This window comes from Uloborus diversus, unplaced genomic scaffold, assembly GCF_026930045.1.
Source record: "Uloborus diversus isolate 005 unplaced genomic scaffold, Udiv.v.3.1 scaffold_519, whole genome shotgun sequence".
Lineage (NCBI taxonomy): Eukaryota > Metazoa > Arthropoda > Arachnida > Araneae > Uloboridae > Uloborus > Uloborus diversus.
The window spans coordinates 103015-130024 of NW_026558702.1; the positions used below are offsets into that span (position 1 = coordinate 103015).

The following is a 27010-nucleotide window of genomic DNA, read 5'->3' on the forward strand; positions in this document are numbered from 1 at the left end:
AGAATCGCAGAAGAAGGGGCAGCGACTTCAAGCGCACTACCTTTCTCTGGAATCTCAAAACGATTTTATACAGGCTTGTCAAAAAAAGTTATGGAGTTTATTTTGGAGGAGAGAAAAATAGCAAAGTATTTTGCATTAATAGTTGATGCAACACCAGATGTTTGCCATGTTGAGCAGAATACTTTTGTTATTCGCTACCTAAATTTCGACGGACAGGAATATAGCATAAAAGAAAGGTTCATAGGATTTGAAGAATGCAGTAAGGAAACAGGGCAAGAAATAACAAATTTAATTTTAGAAAAATTAAAAAGTCATAGCATTCCTTTACAAGATTGCAGAGCTCAATGCTACGACAATGGTTCGAATATGGCAGCTAAATATAAAGGAGTACAAGCTTATATTCAAAAAGAAAATCCTTTGGCCAAATTTTCGTCATGTGGAGCTCACACTTTAAATTTGTGTGGAGTTAATGCAGTGGAGTGCTGTGAAACTGCTGTGACATTTTTTGGTGTCGTACAAAAGCTGTACAATTTTTTTTCCATAAGTCCACAGAGGTGGGAAATACTAACAAATGAAACTGGCTGTTCCCTTCACAAAATGTCCGGCACAAGATGGTCAGCCAGAGTTGAAAGCATTAAACCAATTGCAAAGCATCTGCCTTTAATAAAACGCGCTTTAGAAAAATGCAAAAGTTTAAGTTTGACTGCAGTTGGCAAAGTTGAATTAAACGGTTTGATACGATATTGCCAAAGCTTTAATATCATTATAATGTCGATAATTTGGCATCGTATTTTGACTCCAATTGATTTCAAAAACAAAATTTTGCAAGCTAGTGAAGCAACATTAGATGTTGAAGTAGAAAACATCATATGCCTTATTGAAGACATGAAAGAGGTAAGATGTCAATGGGAAAGCATTTTGTCGGAGGCAAGAATTGTTGCCCAGAATATATCAGGAGATATGCCAACAGAAACCGAGTTTCCGGAGAAACGGATAAAGAAAAGAAAAATATTTGCAGATGAAACGGAAGATCTGAATGATAAATTGTCAGAGGGTGAAATATATAAAATCAACATTTTTAACAAAATAGTCGATTCTGTCATTGCAGGTCTTACTGATCGATTTCGTGCCACAAAAGAACTTTCTGAAACATTTAGTTTCTTGTGGAAATATCTGGAACTAAGTGACACGGATTTAATTAGGGAATGTAGTGCTTTCGCAGAAACTTATAAATGTGACATAAGTTCCAAAATTGGCGAAGAAATGGTGTTTCTGAAATCCATACACAAATCAAACATAGCACCAGCATTGCTGAAGCCCTTACCACTATTAAATGCATTACAATCCTTAAAACTGGAAAAATTGTTTCCTAATGTATGCACAGCAATTAGAATCTTTTGCACCATCCCTATTTCAGTTGCTGAGGCTGAAAGATCCTTCAGCAAATTAAAATTTGTCAAAAACTTTTTACGGTCAACGATGGGTCAAGAAAGACTAAGTGGACTTGGTCTGTTTTCTATAGAGTCTGAATTGGCAAGAAGTTTGAACTTTGAAGACATTATTTCAGAATTTGCTTCCAAAAAATCTAGAAAATGCCTTCTATAATCTTTAGACTTTGAAACCTAAGATATATCCATATTAAGGCTTATGAACCTGACAGATGCCCCTACTTAAGGCTTGTGAACCTGATAGATATCCATAAATAGGCTTGGGAACCTGACAGACGCCCATACAGGCTTGGGAACCTGAGATACCCCTACTTAGGCTTGGGAACCTGATAGATACCCATAACTAGGCTTGGGAACCTGACAGACACCCATGCAGGCTTGGGAACCTGACAGATACCCCTACTTAGGCTTGGGAACCTGATAAGATACCCATATTTAGGCTTGGGATCCTATGACGAAGAAACCCACCCGTGGCTAGCCTTGCCTGGCTATCGGGCGTGACCCCTTGGCGATGTGGTTACCAGTACATAAGACTGGTAGTGGCTTAGCCACCATGGACCAAAGCAAGGAATTTTTTCATTTAAAGAACAATCTTGAATGTTACAACTCAGGCATTTCCATCTGCGGCCGCCGGGCCGCATATGGCCCGTTTGCCTCGCTTCTGTGGCTCGAGAAGCCCGTTTGGAAAACTATTTGCTGCATTTAATTTCATGTTTGTATGCAAGAAAAAGTTTTTTTTAGAAAATCCACATCGAGTCCAAATGCTGTTCATTAATGAATACCGTAGGTTATGCTGCATTAACTTATACACTATATGACGTACTTTCTAAATTCAAATGTGTATCACACCTTAAGTAGTTCAGACTCTCCCATGACAGAGCTTAAGCTGGACATCGTTTTTGGTGGTTGCAAGCCAACAAACTGAGTTTTTCTATTGAACATTTTATATATACTTTTGGAACAGTTTATTTATTTACATTCCATTTATTTTTATTTTTTTAACTTTCATTACGATGCGATAATCCCCTACCCCTGACAAAAACGTATTTTCGTCTTTGTTATAGTTATGTTGCGGTCCGTCACCGAACCTTTATGGTTTGTGGCTGTAGCTGTAACCCTCAAAAAAAAAAAAAAAACTAAGTTGGAAACCTCTTGAAAAACAAGACGTATTACTAATAAATTTTTATTCACACAAAAACATTCTGTAAAACATTATTTTCTTTTATATCTACAGAGAATATTTCGCTATTTATGTGAAAACAAAGCATAATAGCGGAAAGTTGAATCAAAGGTTGGGGGGGGGGGGCAAAAGAAAGTTGCATAGGGGCCCATAAATCCTGTCGACGGCCTTGCATCAATTCAAGATATTCAACGAATACTAAGTTCAGATAATGCTTGATGATTCAATCATATATCTATCGATGATCAAAAACTAAGTTTCAATTAATACATCTTAAAAAAATATGAACGGGGAACTCAATGGCTTGATAATACCAGAGAGTCGAAAACCCCGCACTCTAACAGCAGGCAAACTAAAACCGAGCACGAGAAAGAGAAAATGATTCAATAGCTAAAGTCACTATAAATACTGCATACCTGATTAGCATAACTATGTCGATACATATAATAAATTATTTAGGATAAACTTATGTTTATCACAGATGATAACCACACACGGGTGTGGAGGTGCCCTGTAGAAAGGTACCATTCTATCGCACGACACACTGCCTGCACCAGAGGTATAATGGTCAGGGGGGCCATAGCCTATGACAGCCGGTCCACTCTAGTTGTGGTACGTGGAACCTTAATGGGTCAGCATTGCATTAATGAAATTCTGTAACCACATGTAGGATCGTTCCTAAAGGGTCTCCCAGGGACAATTTTCCAGAAAGATAAAGCTCAGCTGCATACAGCTAGAGTTGCTCAAGACTTCTTAGGTCCTTTTGAGATCCATGGGCAGCCCTTTCCCCCGACTTCTCCCCTGTAGAGCATGTATGGGATCAGCTGAAACACCAGATGCTGCTGTGCTACTCTGTGCAGGATTTAGAAGTGGCTGTTCAAAATTTGTGGGTCCGTCTGCCTCAGGATAACATCAGACTTTTAATTAGCTCGATGCCGGACCGTGTTGCAGCTTGTATTATAGCAAAAGAGGCCCAATGCGCTATTGAAGTAGCACTGTATTTATATCATTTCTTAGCCTGTATTTGTTTAACAGTCTAGATTTTGGGAATCAAGTGTATCTCTCACCTATACTATTCTGTGTATTAAATTTCACTTCAACCCAATGTGTCCTTCTTGGGGCACTATTTTCAATGTTCCTGAGTGTATTAATGATAAAGTGTTGATATGATTGTGTTTTAATCGAACACCACAAGTGTTTGAAACAAGTCACTATTTAGTGAAACAAATCCTTGTTAAGAAATAGAGATGAAAATGGTTGGGGGGGAAATAGAAATTTGTGGGGGGGGGGGCAGGATTTTTCCCCAAAGGAGTTTATGTCCACTCAGGAAAAATATAGTTTTGAAATTACTAGCACAAAATAATGTATTTAAAAATTCTACCTTATATTCCAACGCCCTTTTTTTTTTAATATTTTTTATGTTCAGTATATAACGTGAAAACATTAATTTAGGTAATGCAAACTGTAAGATAATTTATCTGTACATCAAAGTATTACTTGCCCTTTTTCTCAGTAAAATTAAATGTACATGTGGCACAGAACAATGTCAGCAATATCAATTAGTAGAAATGTTTAAGTTACAATTTTAACTTATTTTCATTCAAATGTAGGTGTAAAAAAGAACACACCTATATAAATTTATGTTGAAAAAAAAATTCAAGAAAACGTTTTTTGCTTAAAATCTCGAGAACATAAAAATAAATGAAAAGTTTATTTAACGTTTTATAAAAATCACATTTTACACAAAACTAACAGTTGAATGAAGATTCGACTAGTTTCGTTAATTTTTGGTGTTTTAAACAAAAACAACTATTGGCAGCCATGGACGCCCATATGCAAAATTTTAAGAGCGGGGGGGGGGGGGGGGGGCTCAAAACTTTTCCCCATGTTTTAGTAGAATATTTTCCCCATGGAAACCGATTTCAGTATAGATTCGAGATATTAAAAATTTGACATTTTTAATAACTTATTCATTAATGACTCGAAAAGAAATTTTTATACACGTTTGTAAAGAAAAAAGCACTAAAAGCAAGGAAGTTCTCATTTCTAAGGGGAGGCTTGAGCCCCCACTTGCTCTCCTATATGGGTGCCCTTGTTGGCAGCTAGGAAACAAATTTTTATTTGATAGTAGAAGTTTTATATATTAAAAAGAAAAATAATACAGATTGCATATATTTTAAATATTTAACAGTTTTTATGTTTTCTCAGAAAGAATAACTATTAATATAAATTTTAATTTTCAAAAAAAAAATCATCTTTTCCCCCCTTTTTTCTGGAAAACCACTGTTTCAAAATTTTCGGAAAATTCGCTTCTCTGTTAAGAAATAATGTGAAAAATGATTTTATATCTTATATCTTTAAACGAGCAATTCTTGTGGGTATATATATATTTCTTATCTCGGAAACGGCTCTAATGATTTGGATGAAATTTTGAATTTAATTGTAGTTTTGCATTCTAAGTTCATCTACATCAGTGTTTTTTCTGTAAAAAACGTGATTTTTTTTACAAAAAACAGTTTATTAAGATAAAGTCAAATTGAGTTAAGCCTTGAAGTAAACTGTGAGTTGACGCATCAATCAGACGATTTGCAACCATAACAATGAAAATTTGTCTCTTCTCGCTTTAAAATTTTATACTTGCTTAGGGTTGCCAGGCTTGGCTGATATTGGCCACTTTAAGTAATTTCTAACACACTTGGCTGAAAACAAATTCAAAAGCATTATGTAAGTCGATGTAAGGCTTTTTTTTTCTCTTTTAAGTGAAACTATTGCTTGACCATATTATTTTATTTTTTATTTTCTTTTTACACTTCAAATAGTTTAACATGTTTTTTAATCACGCATCTAAATTTTATTTCGAAGAAGTGTATGTCTTGAGATTGTTTATGTTTTTGTTAAGACAATTGTTATCATTTGTTGAAATGATTTGTGGATCATCAGTTTTGATGGATATCATGCTGTATGTAGCATTTTCTGGCGTAAAAATTAAAAGTACTTATTTTTTAAAAAATGTCGATTGGGATAAAATCGTGAATTGCATCATAGTATGAAAGGAAGTATTCGGTTAAAAACCGATTTCACCATAGCAAAACTAAGGTCAAAATATTTTAATTACTGACAAGATAATTGTATAGTGAAAACAAACGTAACAGATAGTTTAAAGCAAAATGTTGACTTAATTACATTCAGAATCTTCTTTGTATGGTACTTTAGTGTTACAAGAAGGTCGAGTTCATAATATTTCGTTAATGTGAAGCTTTTCAAGTATATTTGGAAAAGTATTGAACCTTAAAAAAACACAATTTGACAAAAAATAATTCTTTTTAAAGCCGAGCGAGGCTTGGTCGTCCAGGTACTATTTTATAATATCTTGTAATCAATTCTAAGTAATTTTGTTATATATCATTGTATGGTGTCACAAGAAAAAGTATGTCTGCTTATTTAAGGATTTGTTCTGCTTATTACCCATTAGTACCTGGATTTTTTTATTTCAGTAAGTCTAGATAATCGAGGTTGAACTGTACTTCAAAAATTTCACAATATTAAAGATTATTACTCATAATGCAATTTTTAAATTGCGAGTTAAGAATAGAAATTAATATAGGAAAAAGTATTCAAGTTTTATGTCATCAAAGTATAAAGATTAATTGTCACATAACATAACTAAAAATACATTAATAAATCTAAAAACTCAATAAGATGTCTCAAAAAAAAAAAAAAAAAAAAAATCAGAAAAAAAAAAAAACACATCTTTGGATAAAATTCAATTATTTCAGATCCATATTTAAGAATGTCAACCGCCAAATGTGCTCAATTGCAGGAAACTCATGAAACAAAGAATTTGTTATGAATATATTTACCAAGCAACTATTTCATTTTGGGTTAAAAAGTACGTTTCAGATAAACAATATGACTTTAAGAGAGTTATGAAGATTTTAGAGAACTAATATTTACAAATTAAACTTTTCTATATCTATGTACATCTCCTAAAAAATAATTGAAAAAATAGCTATTTTAAGCAGAACCTAATGAGGGATAACAATAAATAACAAAAATAAATGCTCTTTTTCCAGTGAAAGGTTTTAAATGAGATGATGACAAGTCTTCTCTAATCATATCTTATCTCATTTGTATGGCTACAAAAAAAAACAAAATACTTAAAACAATCTTTCAAATACTTAGAGATAAGGCTTTGTCATAATAAATAGCATAACTTCTGCAAATTGCAGCACAACTTAGGAATTTAATTCTTCTTTAAATAAATTATAAATTTTTTTAATCACAACAAGGTTGGAAAGTTGCCGAGTTAAACAGGGTCCTTATAGACTAATACAGAAAAAGATCCAAGATATCATAACAGATGCTTTGTAGAATAAGTAGAGTAAAATTTCAATTGAGAGCACATTTTTTTTTTAGCTGAGCCCATGTAGAAAAACAACATTTTTTACATATTTCAAAGAAATTATATGTAACATCAAACTTGAAACGACACATTCTTTCCTCTATATACTAACACAAAATTCCAACTTTAACTCTGAAGCAATTCAATAAACTGCTAAAAAAAAAAATTTAATTTAAAATTTACTTTTTTTTTCAAAAGCTTATCTAGATCTCAAAGATTGCCAAACAGCCATATAAACATCCATACACAAATATTCTTTTTAATGTATTAAGGACTTTAAATATAAAATGAAAAACAAAATTCAAGATATGTGTACCACCGGTGAGCTCCATGTTGCTACGCTCAGCTTCGATGATTCTTTTCTTTTCTTCTAAGTCAGATATTAGGTTTTCTTTCAACTCAATTTGTTTCTCTTCAAACTCCTTTTTGGCTGCCTCCTTTTCAAGAAAGTATTCACGTTCCACTCTTTCTTTCTACAGCAATAAAAATAGCATGCAATAACAGCTTTATGATTTCAGATATTGAAGTTAAAATGAATAAACTTTGATAAGAAATAATTTCAAGCATAAAAATTGATGAAATAATGAAAGGAAAAAGTTGGAAACTCTTTACTAAATGAAGCAGGGGTTTAACTACTTGAAAGATCAAAAACAATGATTTTACTAACTAAAATTTGCTAAATAAAAACCAAATTTTTAAAACACTGACAAATTTAAGCATAATGATTAACAGTGTTACAATTAGTAAAATGGATGCTTGTTTTATTGGAATATAAGAAAGGTGATCAATTTGTAATGCAAACCTAATTTGTCAAGTAAAAAAAAACAACGTCAAAAAAGCATTTATTTGCTGTAATCTGCAATTTGTTCTTCTTTGACGTTTTTTTCTTACTTTACTGTTCAGCACAAAGGTATTTATCTTAACCTAATTTGGTAAACATTTTGCTTAATAGATGTAAGGTTGCAAAAGCTTAATGTACAATATAAACAGTATATGACTTTAACTAGAAAAATAGGTACATTATTGTAAAACATCTTGCAAGTGTTCAATATTACTAAATTATAATGGAAAGTTTGCATATCAATTATATAACTTTTGCTCTTAAAAACCATTGAAAAATAACTTAAAAAATTCTAAAATCAGGAAATAAAGGGATAAATATCTAAAAATTTTACATGCAGCGGTGTTTATTTATTAATTATAAGAAAAAAGCACTATAAATTTATGGAATCAATAATAAATAAGTCAACATGTTTTAAGATGAAAAGCTTCTACAATTTGAGTTTAAACTATATATATATATATATATATATATATATATATATATATATATATATATATATATATATATATATATATATATATATATATATATATATATGTATATATATATATATATAAATGGAGTTTGGTAAATTTGTTCCCTAAGATCTCAGAAACTACCCGGCAGATTTGGCTGAAACTTTCACCATTTGTTCAGTTTGGTACTGGGAAGGTTCGAAAAAATCCGATTGATAGTTCCCTTTTTATTCCAATTTTAGTCCCAATTTTCGCATAAATGCCCCAATATGGAGATGGAAAAAAACGTGCACATATTAACATTATATGTCCATCGAAAGCGCCAATTTTTCTGCTGAAGATAGCATCTGTTCGAAGTTTCTAAGCTGTATAAAAAACGAGTTATGAGCTTTTTTATTCCCTGTTCGAAGTTTTTCATCAACCCAAGTCATTATTTAGTGTGTCATCTCAACTCCCAAGAATTGTTATATTGTTAAATATTTTTACGTTTCGTCTGACTTTTTGAGGCTTTTCTCAAGTCAATCAAAGTAACGTTTTTCCACAAGATTGGCTAAAAATAAATGGATTTGGCTGATCATTTTACTTTTAAACGGAACTTATGCAATTAACGGTTTATTATAATTATTTATGCTGATTGGACACTTGCAGCAGAAATATCGCCAGAATTTTTTCAGAAAGATTTCAGTAGCTGATGCATTTGGCAGTTTTTTCCACTGTCGCTGTTTCTGAGCCCAAAGACTACGTAATAATGTTTCTCAGCTTTCACTATATAAACAAAATGTCGCCAATCAAAGATGCTTAAAAAAAAATACTGCGCAAAATAATTCAACAACTAAATTAGGCAAATTCATAAACCGCACGAAAACTTCCATTAATTTTTCTTTTTGCACGATTTCAAATAGTCGCCAAATTTTGCTACTTATTTTAGAAACATTTCCGATGAAACCGTTTAGAGCCATTTCATTTTCACCAAAAGTATTTCAGCAACTGGCAACAATATTTCTATAATAAAAATTAGTAAGGAGGGGGGGGGGGGCGTATTATCGAAAGTGTCCCAAAATGATTCTCGCAAATTTGGTAAGATTTTAAACCGCACCAAGTGCCCACAAAAATTGAAATTTCCCAAAATAACTAAAGCAAGTGTAAGGGGAACACGGGCGGCTACATTTTTTAAAAACAGTTCGTACACCAATAGCCATACAGAGAAAGTTTTAGATTTAAAAAAAAAGTACTAACAGATAAATCTTTTTAAACATGTAAAGTTAAATTTCATATTTCGGAAATTCTTCAAATTTGTATATGGCTTAAATGTCGTGCTTTTGTTTCTAATTGAATACCATTTTGTTCTTTATACTTATAGCTATTTTAGTTTAATGAGTAAGGAAGAAGCTCGATTTGTAATCACTTCGAAAAGGTTTGTTTGAAATTCTTTCGCTTAAAACAGAAAACAAGGGCAAGTAACGATTGTTTCTCATAATTATTACTGACCCAGGCAACGCAGGGTATTTTTGCTAGTATATATATATATATATATATATATATATATATATATATATATATATATATATATATATATATATATTTAAGAAGTAGAAGAGAGGGAGAGAGAGAGAGAGACTAAACAGGGCCCAAAAGCAAGTTTGTCAACTTTTTAGTAAAACCAAGCAGAGTCGCATTGAAATAAGTGAAACACCTACATTAAGTTTTTACTTTTACCCCTCATTTAGATAGGACTTGCCTTAACTGGATACTTGCTGCAACTTTAGACAGACTGCATGCATGTATGTATATATATATACCACCCAAATTCAAAATAATAGAATGCTTCACACTTTTTTGAAAAAAGTTTATTCTAACCAATTATAAGTGCAAATAAGGTATTTAAATGAACGTGCCACCTTTCTCAGACTTTAAAGTGTGCATTTCATTTCCAATATCCTTAATTAAAAATAATTTTAGACAGAATAATCCAAAAGTTTATAATGATGATTTATATTGAGTTAAAAATTAGAATATTCAAATTAAAGGAGGGAAAACACTTTCAAAAGAAACAATACAATACTAGAATGCGTCATTTTTTGTTGGATTCAATGCTTTAATCCTTTCTCACAGGGGCGTAGCTAAGGGGGGGGGTTTGGGGACAAAAAACCCCCTCAAAACGTTAGTCTCAAAAAAAAGAAGAGAGAAGAGAAAGAAAAAAAGAAAAAGAAAAAATCAAAACGACTTCTTTCTGAGTAACAAAGATCAAAAATTCACTTCGCTCCCCCCCCCCCCAAATGCCACTGAAAATCTGCTCCATGTGTGACCCTCAAGCATAAAGACGCCTCCCTCTGCTGTGACAATTTTTTGTTAATTGAGTGACATTTGACACTTCGTTTTAGAAAAAATATTGATTTGTTAAATCCACGTATATGAAGCCTATCTTTGTCATAGATTCTGCAAATTGTTAAATATGTTTAATTTTATGAGCCGTACAGTGGGAATATTGCATACAGTCGAATCTGTATATTTCGAATTTCACATTAAAGAAAAAAAATCGCGATAAAGAGGTTTTGAGATACGGGGGGCTTTAAGAAACTTTTTATAGAAATTTGAAATATGATGGTGAAAATATGAAATTGATACTAAAGACAATATGGGCTCTTGATTAAAAGTCCTCTTTATTAGTTTTGTTAGGTATTTATTCTATTATTACATTATTAAGTGCTTTATTGCGAGTTTAAGGAATCATTTTCACAGTAAAAGAAACTTTAAGCATATCTTTTTCAAGAAGTCTTTTATTGCTTTTTGGTCCCTGCTTTTTTTTTTTTTTGGATTCATTACTTATCCTTTTTATGTAAGCAATTGCTGCAAATCTAACTTTCTTTTCACTTCTATCATTTCGGTTTTCTAAGGAATCACAATTTTAAGAAAGAGAGCAACCAAAGAACAGTACTAATCCAGATAACAGAGTGAAATGGCTTTTAACTTGAATGACCTTCAACCATGAACTTGAAATGTTCATCTTACATGTCAAAGCTGTGAATTTCACCCCTTTACTGTTCTTCCAAGAAAGTGCGCGAAATGACTGTCCTTTGGTTAATCTTCCTGGAAAGCCTTCTCGTGTGTGTCATAAGTGGTCATAGTCAAAACGACCTTTGCTAACCAGAGTATCAATTGCAATCATTGATATTTCAGCCAGTATTTACATTGTATTCTTTTGGAAACGTGCAGTCTGTTTAAAATAGTACATTCTAAGTGAAAGTTGTTGCATAATGAAGCGAGCAAAACCGATAATAAGCTTTTTTAAATCCAAAGAAAAAAATTAAAACGACAAAAAGGATTGTTCTAAAAATAGAAAGTTAACGTTGTCTGAAGAAAACGAAGTACAATCTGCAAAGCAACATTAGTCCCATCGGATCCTTCTGAAGGTAATTTTATTTTAATTTAACAGAAAAACTGCATAGCATTACATGAATAAAATGTTTAAAAACGAAATGAATCTAGATTATTTCTATTAGCTTGGTTCGCATTAAAAAGTAGAAAATAAAAAAGACTTCTGTTTATAATACTCGAAAATTGCTGTTGCTCTCTCAAATAGATATTTATGTAAATTCTAAAGCAGCTAATAAAATTTAAAAAAAAGCTTGAGAGGAGAACAGATGGTATGCATTTGAGTGAATAACTTTCCACTGCCAACATTGTGATATAGTAATCACATATATTTTCTTAGATTCGCATTTTAATTCATTCGTTCGCATTTTCTGATTTAATGGCGTCGTTTCAGAGTTTTCGGCGGCCATGTTTTCCCTTTTTCCTCCCGTGATGCGTTGTCTCCCGCCTTTTTCGCTCATTGGCCGTAGGCGTGGTCTCATTGGTGATGTCATTTTCCCGCGTTCCCATTCGCTGTGCTAAGTGACGCCGCGTATGGATATCTGTTTTTCACGCGATCGCGTGGGTTTTTAGCTTGATGTCTCATGAAAGTTTTCGAAAAAAAAAGGAGTAGTGTGCTAGCCGTGATACGTGACTGAGCGAGTGTTAGGAGCGCGGACGCTGGACCTGAAAATGGGTCATATGCAATGGCGACGACTGCGATGCAAAATCTGGATGCATCGGCATAAAAAATGATGTATATTGTAAAATAATTGCACAGGAGCCTTAGAGCCCTGTTTCTCTAAAAAAATGATAAGTTAGTTACGAATGAGATCCTGTATTTAATCAAGATTTTCTAAAAAAGGATTGAAAAATGTTCGCGTCCACGTGGAAGTAGCTCTGATCATGCACGGATGAAAACCCTTTCTTTTTTACTCGATGATCATTGCATATGATCAGAGAAGGCTGGTGACGCACCTGTAGCTGGTGAGACCCGGATAGTGAAAGCGGTACGCGCGGTCGACATGAATTCAGTTCTGATTCCCACTGCGCCATGTTTTTTTCCCTGAGTAATGAGATTTCTCAGTCATCGCCGTGGTATAGCAGCCAGCTCCATGTGGTTTTACATCATCTTCCTCGCTGATGTCCCTACGATGAGTTCTTTCACTGCAACAGCAGGCCGCGCCTTTTTTTAAGCCTCCCATGTACAACGCACATCCCTCTGCTGTGACAACATAATTCCCATAGGCGGATTTAGGCGGAAATATTTGGGGGTGCAACAGTAATAGGGATATGGAGAGTCTAGGTATTCCCGGAATAACAAGGCAGTCGCGAAATCAGAAAATAATTTTGGGGCGGGACACACTTTTAAGTCTAAAAAACGCTATTAGTCCAGTCAATAGGTAGAAAAAAACAGGCTTGCCTTACAAAAAATGGGGTCAAAGATTTTATTTTTTTAATTTGTGTATACTAGTGCCAATATGAAAAAACCAAGTTATCCAACACGAAAGACCTCGGGAGAAGTTGTGGGGGCCGAAAAACCCTCTTTGAGACTTTTTGTAGTCTTTTCAAAATATCTCAAAAATGGTTAAAATTACCAGAAAACTTCCAATACAAATTTTAAAGAGGATTAAATTTCCTTCAACTTTTGTCATTACAACATTTTTGTAGCATGAAAAGCAAGCGAGTTACAGCTTCTTGAAAGTCACACTTTTTCTGAACCTCCTCAGCGAAGTGCGTGAAAGCGCATCGGATAACGGAGGAAAAAAGGAGAAACGCCGGCAGTTTGACTTTGGAAATCATTTGTCTTTCACAGCTGAGGGTAAATGCCTCCGTTCCCTTTAACTTAAACAAAACACCCCCATTCCATCCCCCCTTTTTTTTCTCCAAATGAGATGAATCGACTCAATAGCTACTCATGTTGGTCACTTCAGGGTTTGAGCGAGAGTATGTTTTATCAATTTGTGTGTTCTGTATTACAGTGTATTACAGTGTTCTGTATTGTGTGTTCCAGGAGCTTTTGGAATTACCGCAACAAGGAGATGAACAATTAAAGGACCAAAGCTTCTTTCTACCCCCTACAGATTCTGAACCGGGAGAACCTGGACCTTCAAAACGGCTTCGAAGAAGATAAACAGCGTATTTTGTTGTCCTTTCTCTATTTGCTTTAAGGTTGAATGAATCTCTCTGTAATTTAAATGTATGTATTAAGCTTCTACAGTTGGATTTTCATTTTGGAAGGTAATTCTTTTGGGTTTGGGTTTTTCATGCCTCAAAAAGTCAGTTTCTGCAGAATTTTTTCAAAGTGTTCTTTACGTATTACTATTGTACCTTTATTTATGCATTATTATGTCTATTGTTTGCTTATTATCACCCTAATATTTATTCATTCACATTTATATTCGAATATTGCATTTTCGCTTGTAATAGAATAGATGGTACGAATTATGTGCTTTAAAATGAATGAGAAGATTATGTAATTCAATTACAAACTGCAATATAAATCATACGTTATTGGAGTCTGACTGAAGATTATCTCTGTCAGACTAGAAATATTAGTTCGTGAGCGTTGGGGGAGGGTTTATTATTATTATTGTATCAGAGCATAGGATGCAAGACTGTGTTGATTGTTTGCTTATTAGCTGCCTAATATTCATTCCTTCACATTAATATTTAAAAATCGCATCTTTGTTTGCAATAATTAGACTAGAATGTACGAATTATATCCCTCAAATGAATGTATATATTGCGTAATCCAGTTACAAACAGCAATATATCATCTATTATTGGAGTCTGATGAAGACTACCTCTGTCAGATCGGAAAAGTTAGTTCGTGAGCAGTGGGGAAGGTTTTTTTTTATTATTGCATCGTCGTATGTGCTTTAAATGAATGTGTATATATGGATTTCAGTTTCAGAATACATCGTTTGTTTTTGGAGTCTAGTGGGAACTAATCTGTCAGCCAGAATTGCTACTCTGTGTCCAGCGGGGGGGGGGGGGGGGGGGGGAGCAAGAAACTCAAACTACTCTAGCTGTCGATAAACTCTCTGAAACTAAAGTTTCTATTCAAGTTCTAATAATTATGACGCCTTGCTTTCGGTGTGAAAGCTTTTTTTTTTTCGCAGTGGAGGAAAACTGCCTATTTTCAAAGAGCTATAGCAAGCTCGTTATTTGTGCTACAAAAAAGTTGTAAATACAAAAGTTGTAGGAAATTTTATGTTCTTTAAACTTTACATTTAAAACTTTTTTCTAAGTTGAACCATTTCGGAGATATTTTGGAAAAAACAAAAAAAGTCATAAATTTTTGTGGTTTTTCGGCCCCCAAAAGTTCTCCCGGGGTCTTTCGTGTTGGATAACTTGGTTTTTCCATGTCGGCACCAATATGTACAAATTAAAAAAATAAAATCTTTGACCCCATTTTTTGCAAGGTAAAATGTATCTATTGACTGGACTATATGTAAACCATATTTAGTAAGATTAGGGGATGGGCAATTCTTAACATTTCAAACTGCAGAAAAAGTCTTAAACGAAAAATGATATTAGAAGCAATGGGTGAATCCAGCTACTGGTTTGGAATGGGATTCACGCCCTAGAAAAAATTAGAAGTAGTAGTTTTGAAAACGCAGTTTTACAGCTCTTGGTGGTATTTTAGGGGCAAGAAAGGTACGTGTGGCTCCAAGGCTATTTTTAAAAATTTTAGTCTTATGTATGTGATTATAGTCCATATTTATAGTTTGGGTTAGGAATGAGATTCATAGACTGTCTCCAATCGATTTTTTGAAAAGCAGATAGAAATACGTACCCCCTCCCCTCCCCCACGCTACCTCTTTAACTTTTCATAATTAAAGTTCCAAAAATACTACGGAGGACAATTTTTGATGCTGTTACCGGACGGGGTGTTCTGATGCTCTCCCCTGGAAAATTTTCGAAATTGAAGTCCTAAAAATGAAGTTCTTCTGTAATACTCTATGGTATTAAATAAAAAGGGATTCTCCCACTTAAGTATTTCGAAACAGTAGTTTTCAAAACCAAAATATTAACACTCTTTGATGATATTAGAGAAAGGGAGTTGGAGGCCCTTGTTCGTATATTTTCCAAAATTAAAGTCTTAAACACATGAGTGTAAGACCATATTTGGTAACGTTAGGAATACTGCAGTTTTTCAAAACTGAAGCTCCAAAAATGCAATTTTAAACAATTTTCGATGTATTTAGGTGATTAGAAGATCTTCCTTGGAAATTTTGGCAAAGCGAAGCCAAAGAAACGAAATTTGAGGTACTCTGTGATAACTTTGGCTGGAAAAAGGGCTTTGGAGAAGAAAAATTTTGAGGACTAATAGAAAAAATGAAAACGGAATAGAAAAAATGAAAAAAAAAAAAAAATAGGGTGGGGAGATATGAAAGAAAGAGGATTGTGCGAGGAGGGGGAGAAGGCATACAATTCGCCGCCAATAATCTGAAGCTGTTGAAAAATTTAAATGTCAATATTTCTTTTTGAAAGAGATATTAAGATTTTTTCTCAACATTCTTTTTTCCCCGTAAAATAACTGGGTTTACCAAAATGAAATCTTTTCTTCTCTTCAATAATAAAGAATATTTTTTTTTTAAACATCTACTCAGCATTTTGTGGGGAGGGTCACCAGTCTTGTGCCCCCTCCCCCCTTAATGCACCACTGCAGCAAAATGTCCAGGAGTCCTCCTTCAAAAATTTTTGAAAATTTACCTTAAAAACGTTAGTTTTCGGTTGATTTCGGTGTAGGTTTTATTGATAAAGTTTCTTGCAATAGCCATGTTTTTTTTTGGACTTTATTAGCCATTGTTGTTTCAAAATAGAAAAATTGGTATTGATATACGAATAAATACCCAATTACAGAACATGCAATTATTCCATACAATAACACAGCACTGAACAATAAATTGTTTGAGAAGTCTCTTTATTTGCATGAAATTATTTATTAGGCTTTTTTTTTTCAATTGGATAAAATTACTTTAATTCTTAATATGAGTAGTTATGTTATTCTTGCACCAGCGATGTGTAGTGATACACTGGATTCAAGTAAATTTACTAGTATAGCAGCTATGAATTTTTTCCCCAACTGCGGTTTCTGAGTGAAGTATACTAAACTAATTTTTTTCAAAACCCAACCAAAAAGTTTGGGGGTGCGGCACACCCCCTGGCACCCCCGTAAATCCGCCTATGATAATTCCCTGCAATAGACTGGACTGTGAACTTAACTTACCTAAATTTTTCATATTGTAATCTTTTATATTCCCTTCCATGTTTTAATTACGCCGCGGGAGCTCCCTAGGATCTTGATATTCGTGGTGTAAGTGATAATCATCGGAATAAATTTTTACAAGTGACGCGAAATGAGTTGTGCTTATTGTGTTTCTACTACATGGGGTAAGTCAAACCTTTTCTTAGTATTCCACGTAGGCACCAAGCATTGAGACGTCCTGGAGTTTTGCGGAATCACTTAAAATACGATCGGCCTAAATTGTTTTCCTCATTATGTTTTTTTTATTTAAGTTGGTGGTTCATGTTTTCTAACAAATACGAAAGAATTAACCACATTTCCACCACAAACATTTCTTTCCTAACTATTTTTATTCAAATTTTATTAACTGCTTTAGAATTAGCATAAATGTAAATACATAAAAAGCAACATATAAATGTAACAATATGCAATTTCATTTTTTGCAGATTATAATTCAAGAAGTCATTTTTTATTTTATTTCATACTTTTAGAGCAAACCAAGTTAGTAAAAAAAGTCTTTATAGTCTGACCACCGATGAGATTGAAAGTCAAACATCCAGTTTACAGGCGGAAATGAAAGTATCTATTAGCTTTCAGCGATGTCAGCTTTTGTAGATGTGTGTTAGCCTCTAAATTAAACAGTCACACTGAAATGAACGGAACACGCTCATCAGAAATATGATTTCCCCTTGATTTGTATAGACTGGTTTTGACAAGACGTTGCTAGAAAATTTCACTTTAAATTAAATGGAGGAAAAAGAAAAAAAATTGAATCTTACTACTATTATATATGCGAAAGTTTGTCTGTATGGATGTATGGATGTTTGTTACTCTTTCACGCAAAAACTACTGAACGGATTTTGATGAAACTTTACAATAATATAGCTTATGCATCAGAATAACACATAGGGTAGTTTTCGTCCCGTTATGGGGGGCAAAACCCCCTTAGGGGAGCAATAAAATACAATTTTCGTATAAATTCTCTAATATAGGGATGAAAAAATACTTGCACATATTTACATTATATGTCCATCGAAAGCTCCGATTTTTCTGCTGAAGATGGCACTTATTCGAAATTTCTAAGTAGAATAAAAAACGAGTTATGAGCTTTTTAGTTCCATGTTCGAAGGCTTTCCTAAACTCAATACACTATTTAGTGTATCATCTCAACTCCCTGTCGATAACGACTATTGTTGTATTGTGGACTATCTTTGCTTTTCGTGACTGTTCAAGGCTTTTCTCAAGTCAAATCTTGAAGTAAGATTTTTGCACAAGATTGGCAAATAATACATGATTTGGCTGATCGTTTTCCATTTGAACGGAACTTTAATGTAATTAATGGTTTTTATTATTATTTATGCTGATTGAACATTTACTCATTATCCAATCAACCAGCAGATCGCCAAAATTTTTGCGGAAATATTTCCGTAGCTGATGCATTTGGCAGTTTTTTTCAATGTCGCTGTTTTTGAAGCCGAAGAATACGTCGTAATGTTTCTCAGTTTTCACCATGTAAACAAAATATCGCCAATCAAAGAATCTTTAAAAAACTTTTTTTACTGTGTTAAATAATCCAGCAACTAAATTAGGCAAATCCATAAACAGCACAGAAACTTCCATTAATTTTTCCTTTTTGCACAATTTCAAACAATCGCCAAATTTTACTACTTATTTTGGAAACATTTCGGATGAAACTCTTTAGCGCCATTTTATGGTGACCAAAAGTATCTCAGCACCTGGCAATAATATCTTTGTAACGAAAATTAATAGATCGTTTTACAAAGTAAGGAAAGAAGGAGGGAGCATCATCGAAGGTATCCCAAAACGATTCCCGCAAATTCGGTAAAATCGCACCAAGAGTCCACAATGATCGAAATTTCCCAAAATAACTAAAGCAAGTATAAGGGGATTACGAGCAACGTCAATAGCAATACAGAGAAGGTTTTAGACTCCATGTTAAAAAAAAAGAATATCAACAGATTAATCTTTTTAAACATGAGAAGAATAATTTCATGTTTTGGAAATTTGTATATGCTTAAATACAGTGCTTTCGTTTCTAAATCAATACTATTTTGTTCTTTATACTTATTGCTATTTTACTTTTATGGGTAAGGAAGAAACTCTACTTTTAATCATGTCAAAAAGATGTGTTTTAAATTCTTTCACTTAAACCAGAAAAAAAAAGCAAGTAACGATTTTTTCTCATAATTATTACTGACCCAGGCAACGCCGGGTATTTTTGCTAGTGTTCCATAACATTAAAAAAATAAAAAATTCTTTGCTTTTGTTTTGTTTGACACAAGTATCGGAATTGGGGCACCCCATTCCAAAATATGTAAGATTCACCTCCCTCTTATTTTTTAATACTAATATATATATATATATATATATATATATATATATATATATATATATATATATATATATATATATATATATAAAAGAAGTAACCCCCCCCCCCCCCCCCGAAAGTCAGGTCTAGCTACGCTTCTGCTTTCTCACATGGATTCTACCACCTGTTTACATTAATCGTTTCTGACTGTTTCCATACCCTCTTCAATGCGGCAATGAGCTCAATTTTGTTGGCGGGCACCAGGTCTTAAACCACTTTCTTTAGATTTGACGGTACCACAAATTCTTGACTGTATTGAGATTGGTAGAGTTGCTTGATCAGTTTTATACCGAAATTGCTCTTTCTGTTTAAAATCTATGAGTTGATTTAGAGACATGACAGGGATTAGAATCTGGCTGAATGATAAAATGTGTCATTAAATGCATAACTGCTGTCCCTCAGATGAAGTATCATGCAGCATTATTGATAAACAGCAGAAGTCACGCATTGTTTTATTTTAAGATATATATAATTTCCCAACTCCAGCAGTCCTCATGCACCCACAAACCGAAAAGGATGTGTCAAATTGGAGAGAACGCCTTACACAAGATTTCTCATACACTTTTCTTTTCAAACGTCGAACCTGAACACCTTTTTTTGTTCACAGATATTTCAAAAAACGATTCTTCACTGAATATAATCCTTTTCTAACCTGTTTTCCCCTGTTTGAGCTTCTCTTTGCTCCAGGAGAGTCGTGCACGTTTCTTCTTCATGTTTATCTTTGGTCTTACTTCGTAGATCCGCAATTAAAACTGTAGTTTATGCAACCGTCCAAGTGTAATTGGCATGGATAAGAAAGCTATACATTCTGTCCAACACTTATGGACATAAGAAGCATTCTTCAACGAGTATTTTGGACAATTTACTTTAATTTCGGTTCATCCCTGCCAGGTATTACAATTTTTCTACCTCATTTACTTTGGTTACTTTTTAGTTAGTCCTTCTATATTCCTTTAAAATCTTACATACCATAGATTGTAAAACGTTCATTTGAATTGAGTTGGATAGTTTTTTTTTCTAACTTCAAGAAATGATACAATATGTAACTTCATTTTTTGCTATTTATCACTTAATGACGCATTTTGAGCAATAAAAAGTTTTTTAAAGAGCGTAAAATTATCCGGGCCCCAAGCTCCATATTTGTGACAAACTATAGGTTAACGAGTATGCAAATATTTTCTTCACTTTTTAAAATTCACATTGAATGAATTGATTATTCTAATTTTTTGACTCACATAAAAAATCTATTTTTCCAATGTGTTAATGATCCATAAATTATTATAGTATCTGAAAAGTTGTTTAAATTGATTTACCCATTCATGAATAACGAGTTTTAGTCTTTTTAATTTGCACGCGTTCATTTTTCCCGACTCAGGGACAAGTTTTGTGCAAACAGTTCTGATATTCTATTATTTTGAATTTGGGTTGCATATATATGTTTCCACTCATTTACTTTATTTTCCTTAATTTTTTATTTATAAACAGAACAGATATCATGCTTCTTAACTTCGTGTAATAATAAAAACATTCATTTCATAAGAGGATGTTGTGCAATCCCACACATCACCTATGTTTGAAATAAATAAATATATCTTTAAATTTAAGTCTTACTATACTCCCTTCCAAAAGCTAAGCATGGATCAGTAAATACATTGCTCACTGAACCTCTGCAGCAAATTGTAGTTCTGCCATCAGCGGCAGATTTTTAGATTTGGGGGTTTGTCGAAATGAACTTTTGGGGTCCTATGATCCCACATGGGGGAGGCTAGGGGTACAAAAACAATAGGGGATGACCAGAAAAGAAGCCCAGCATGAGAAATGCGAGATAGAACCCAGAGGTGCCCCCCCCCCAAGGCCAAGGGTGCACCCCCTCAATATCGGAAAGATCGCCCCCCCCTAAATGAGAAAAATACCCCTCTAAACAATCCTCCGTAAAAATTTCAATGGCACAGCCTGTGCCATAACCCACCCCCGAGGTGGGCACCCCTCCTGTAAAACCTATTTTTGAATGTAAAACTCACAAAATTTCAAGGCGGACCACAACATGATGTAAAATGTGGTTGCCATACGGGGACTCCTTGTCTATCACTCTTAAAATAAGAGTTTAAGAAATAGGTTCTTTTTGGAGTCGCATGTTGCCAATTCAGATTGGCTTCCGGAATTAAAAAAATTTTCTCCTGTGCTTAACTTTTACCGAAAATACAGAATTCCACCACACTTAAAGATTATTTTGAGATAACCTGATTAGAAAGCTTAGAATTTGAAAATGGTTTCTGTATTTTAGTGGCTACATTGAAAATTTGTTACAAAGCAGAAAATCAGTACAATTTTTAAAAAATAATATAATATACATCATTATTTTATGGTGTGGGTGATATTGAGAACTAAGAGAATACGCTTATCTTGAAATTTATATTTTTTGATTACACTTAGATTATTTTCATTATTTTTGCTCCAGAATAAACTTACCTCAATACGTTCAAATACTTCATTTAACAGCTGTCTGGTTTGAAAACTTTGGTCTAATTTTTTCAGGCGCTTCAAATATTCCGGATGAACACCATCTTCTAATTGCTGCAACTGTTTCTTCAAGTTTGCCAATTTATCTTGATACATTCTATAATAACAATTTCAAACAATAAGTATTATGCATTTTCTAAAATGTTTAATATTTCAATTGATGAATGCACCTTTCAGCTGATGTGCTTGTTTTATAAATGCCATTACATGCATTATAATTTATTTTAACACTTATTTGAATTTTTAACACATTTACATGAACTTCAACCGATCTTACTTTTTGTTTTATTTTCACTTTAAAATATTTTAGAATCAATTGTTTATAGAGTAAAAGCCCTCCTAACAGACACCCCTCTTATGCAAACAATTTTTAATTCCCCTGCCCAATGCTAATAACATTATTAAACCTCTTTCCTGCGGACACCTCTCTATTGCAGACAAAATAATTTGTCCCGTTAGTGTCCGCATCAGAGAGATTTTACTGTATACAGATTTATGTATACTATTTTTATATTAAAATATCACTTGAATAGGAAAAATCTATATAATCACAGTCGAACTCTCTTAATATGATCACACTTAATATGAAATCACAGCTGATACGAACATTTTGTTCGTTAAGTTTGGTCCGCTATCTAATTACATTAAAAATTTCACGTATAATACGCGCATTAATTTGAAAGTATCGGCTAAAACTAACAAAAATTTCTGTCCTCTTCACTTAAAATGTTTGTGGTTAAATACTGTAATTTTATTTATTTATTTATTTATTTATTTTATTTATTTATTTATTTTTTTTTTTTTTTGAGACTAGCCATCATTTTGAGAAGTAGTAGAAGTTTCATTATGTATCAAGAAGAAAATCCTCATATATATATAAGAGTCAAAGATCGATTAACGTGCAAGTTTCAACAATGAAACTCGCACCATGGCATGGTAATTTGATAAAATTTTCTAATAATGTTTGACATACAGAAAAATGCTTGATTTTGACAAGGCTAAACTTGATCCAGTAACTTAACTGTTTTACTGGTAAGATTGTGTCATTTTAGGGGAATGAAGAAACGAAAATATGATCAACAATGAATGCTATCTACTGGAGTTTAGGGTTAATCCACTGGAGTTAGGGTTAAAATGTCGACTACCAAAATATCATGAAACAGGCAATTCCTTCTTTCAAATGTAGAAACAATTTTCACCCATCATATCATGACGTGCGATTTCCTAGTATTAAATATTTTGCATAGAAAATAAAGTCCGTACATTTATTTATCTGTGGCATTTCAATTCACTCGAAGATAAAACTGTTCATCTTCCATTGTGGTATATACCTACTCCGCGATTGTGGATTATCATCATCCGTTTTCAATATTTTCAAAAACATTCAGTCATAAGAAATAAGTGATTTTTTTTCTGAATGTTAGAATAAATTATGTGTATTAGTAGTAAAATATTTTTTAAACACAGGTCAGCATTCCTTCGTTTTTTCAGAGCATCACTCATTCATAGTTGTTATGGATAAAACGAACAAATTTGATGAGTTTTTACGTTTCGTATTAACCGAGTTCAACTGTATTTATTATTTTCAAACTTCAAATTTTTAACTAAAAATTTTCAGTTTACTGACGAAGTGAACAAAATGGACGAAATAGACAAAATGAAATTTTGTCCAGGCGATTTTTTCCGGGGTGGACAAAATTGGAAAACCCTGCTTCTACTGGCTACTGGATACCAGAAAAATTTCTAAATTTAGATTTTTAGTCAATACTTTCTTACAACTTCCATAATGAAAGCTTGGGGAAATTATCAACGTTTTGGGCGAACAGTTCCTCTATATACATAAATGGCTACTTCTGAATGTACCCCGGGGTAAGTTTCAAAACTACTGGACCTATTCTAACCATTTTTTCACTATAGATAGCTACGTTATTAAGGAGAAACAGGCTATAATTTATTTGTAAAAAACTTAGTTTAAAAAAATTATGATGAAAAACAATAAATTTCATGTAATTTTCCCATTAAGTGATTAAATATAAAACCCATCGTTACAAAAATTCGTTGCCTTACAACAGCAATATTAACAGTAAACATAATGAAAATTTTGAATCAAGGCTACTCTGCAGCAAGCATGAAATTTTTTGCTTTGTTGGGATTTTTATCCTCATCTATGCCAATAATTAATACTGGGGCTAAGTAAAAAGACAATTGATTTTGGCAACAGTTAGAAAATAGAAAATGTTTATTATCTAAAACTACACAGGCCTGCAAAATTCCGGTCATGGAAAAGTGATTGTACGGTAACAGGTGACTTTTATTCCATTGGGTGAGCTGATTTCAAACATGACATTTATTTTTCTCAATCACATAAAAGATTTTCACCAACTGGGTTTTAACATACAGGCAGACAAGCCTATTTTTTCCTATTCTGGAAGAAAGTCTTTTCAAAATATCTGTAAGTTTACTACTTACAAACGAGTTTATGCATCAAACATACAATTGGAAATCAGTGACTAAACACAGTCAATTCGCGATAACTCGAAATCCGATAACTCAAATACCATAACTCGAAGTTTTTATCAAGTCCCAACCCCTTTGTCTTTAATTATATGCCAATTATTCCCAATATCTTGAAGTTAACTAACCTTAACTCGAAGTTTCTTCAAAGATGACTGGAAATTTATTTCAACAGGACGAAAAGAAAGAAACAAACAAGTGACTATGAGAAAAAAATTAATTCACCTTCACTTGCAATTCCAGCACAATAGATAGGGAGTTACACGTGCGGAAATGACTATAGCTTGTTTTCTTTTAATGTACTGTATTGTTTACACTTTGACATGCTGCTAGACTACAAATTTGCTTTTAAGCTGTCAAGTTATCAAGTCAACTGACTGTACCTTTATTTAAAGGCTGACCTAAGTTAAGATGAGTTCCCCTTCATTCTTTAGTTCAGTCATTTGCTGATAAGTTCCTGAGAGAGAGTGAGTTTTCTTTACTACTAAAAGATGTCTAAGCAAATACTCTGTCAAAGATATTAAAAGAAAAAGAGAAACTTCTAAACCAGTAGAATCCATGAAGTCGAATTTGAAACAAATGAAAATGTACTCCTTTTCTGAAGTAGAATCAGCTCTATTCAAGAGGTTCCAGCAGTATTGAAATCAAAACCATGTTTTTAATTTTTTTCCTCACAATATTTTTGAGTAACTGTGCATATTGTGCTTGAAAATTTTTTAAGTTCTGTAATTTTGATTGTTATATGTACATATTAAAATATTCGATGGTTTTTAATATTAAAATGATGAAAACCGAAACTAGCAGTAAATCAAACTTCTGATAAGTAGAAGTTTTTCGTCGGTCCCTTTAGATTCGAGTTATTGCAAATTGACTGTATATATATTAATTTCATAGAAATAAGAACATAGTAATAATTAATTATAACGATTCAATTATAAAGTAAGGCAATTTTTTCAACCGGCGCTGTTTTTGCAGCCAAAGACTATAAAATAATGTTTTTTAGCTTTCACCATGTAACCAAAATATTGCCATTAAAAGAATCTTTAAAACTTTTGTTAAAGTATAAAATAATTCACTAACTAAATTAGGAAAATCTATTTAAGGCACAAAAACTTCCATTATTAATTTGTCTTTATGCAATTTCAAACACTCGCCAAGTTTTACTACTAATTTCAGAAACATTTTGGATGAAAATATTTAACAACATTTTATGGTAAGCAAAAATCTCTCAATATCTCATTGACAAAAATTAATAACAAGACAGTTTTACAAAGTAAGGGGGGGGGGGGAGCATTATCCAAGCTATCCCAAAACAATTACCACAAATTTGGTAACATTTTAAGTCGCACCAAGAACCCACAATAATTGAAATTTTCCAAAATAACTAAGCTATGGGATTACGGGCGACTACATTTTTTTAAACCGATTGTATTTCAATAGCCATATAGAAAAAGTTTTAGACTTTGTTCAAAAAAAAAAACCAAGAAATCTTTTTAAATAAAAGAAATTTCAAATTTTGGAAATTCTTCAAATTTTTATTTACTTAATTGTTGTGCTTTCGTTTCTAACTGAATACTATTTCGTTCTTTATACTTATTGGTATTTTACTTTTATGGGTAAGGAAGAAGCTCGATTTTGAATCACATCACAGCGGGGGTGCTATAAGTTCATACAGTTGATAGAGAAAATGAATCAAATTCGAGATTGTTTCTCAAATTTAACCGACCCAGGCAATGCCTAGTATTTTTGCTAGTAATATGCTAAGATGAAAACCCAAATAACAAGAATAACACATTTTTAGTTTTAACACTGTTCAGAAAGTTAGACTACATATAATCAAACAATAGAGATAAGTAATTTTTGGTCCAAAAACTATGTAACAACGTTGAAAATTTAAAAACATTACTGTTCTTTGATTTCAGTATATTCTTCCTCCTGTTTCACCATATCAGTTTCACTAGCATCTTCAGTATCTGAAAAATGCACATTTAAATTGTTAAAAGTAATGTTCAATTAGAATTGTGGTGCACAAAATAAAATATTAAAATTAAAAGATAAATTTATACAACAATATAAGATCTATATTTAGTGCCAGGGTTGTTTGGTAAAAACCGTGGTTTTAAATCAAGTGATTTAAAAAAAAAAAAACATGTGGTTTTTTTTTTCAAAAATGTTTTTTTTTTTTTTTTGAAAAACTTAAGGCTGCTCTTCAGTGGAGAAGAAAAAGGATCTCGCTTGAAAATGGGCTTTCTCTTTAAACGAAAGCAGTGTTCATCAGTGAAGTGATTGACACTTCAACAACCAATAGAACGAACGGTGACCGATGAAAGTGTGGATCATGTGACCTGTCACATTTTGCAGGGGGACAGACTGGACGCTCCCCCTGCTGTGCAGAGTAGTCAAAGGAGATATAGCTGACGGCGAAATGAAACCGCAGCTTTCTACAGACCCTACCAAGGAAATTCTAGTTCTTTCCCTCTTGAGTCTTGACTACATAGGTTCGCATTGCTGCGCTGGAAAATAAAAATTATGCTATTTTGTTTCTCACGTAATGTTTTAAAAACTGTATAATATCGTACATGTCTTAAAAGAAGGAGTAATATTGCGACCCCATAAGAAACATTTCACGATTCTATTTGGGATCAAA

The 27010-nt window shown here is 32.9% G+C and overlaps 1 protein-coding gene across 3 annotated transcripts in view; it reads right to left on the bottom strand.

Moving 5' to 3' along the window:
* The window catches only part of LOC129233552 (sin3 histone deacetylase corepressor complex component SDS3-like), a 52239-nt gene extending 25907 nt beyond the window's left edge, over positions 1 to 26332 (bottom strand). For 2 of the 3 annotated variants that reach the window (XM_054867562.1, XM_054867564.1), the window contains exons 1-3: positions 26270 to 26332; positions 21799 to 21946; positions 7347 to 7503 (exon numbers count right to left, since the gene is read on the bottom strand). In XM_054867562.1, the coding sequence (XP_054723537.1) occupies positions 7347 to 7503; positions 21799 to 21946; positions 26270 to 26310 (346 nt within the window). In that variant the 5' untranslated portion in view covers positions 26311 to 26332. The remainder of the gene's footprint in view (positions 1 to 7346; positions 7504 to 21798; positions 21947 to 26269) is intronic. The other variant, XM_054867563.1, reaches the window with a different exon arrangement.
* Positions 26333 to 27010: the final 678 nt, after the last annotated feature.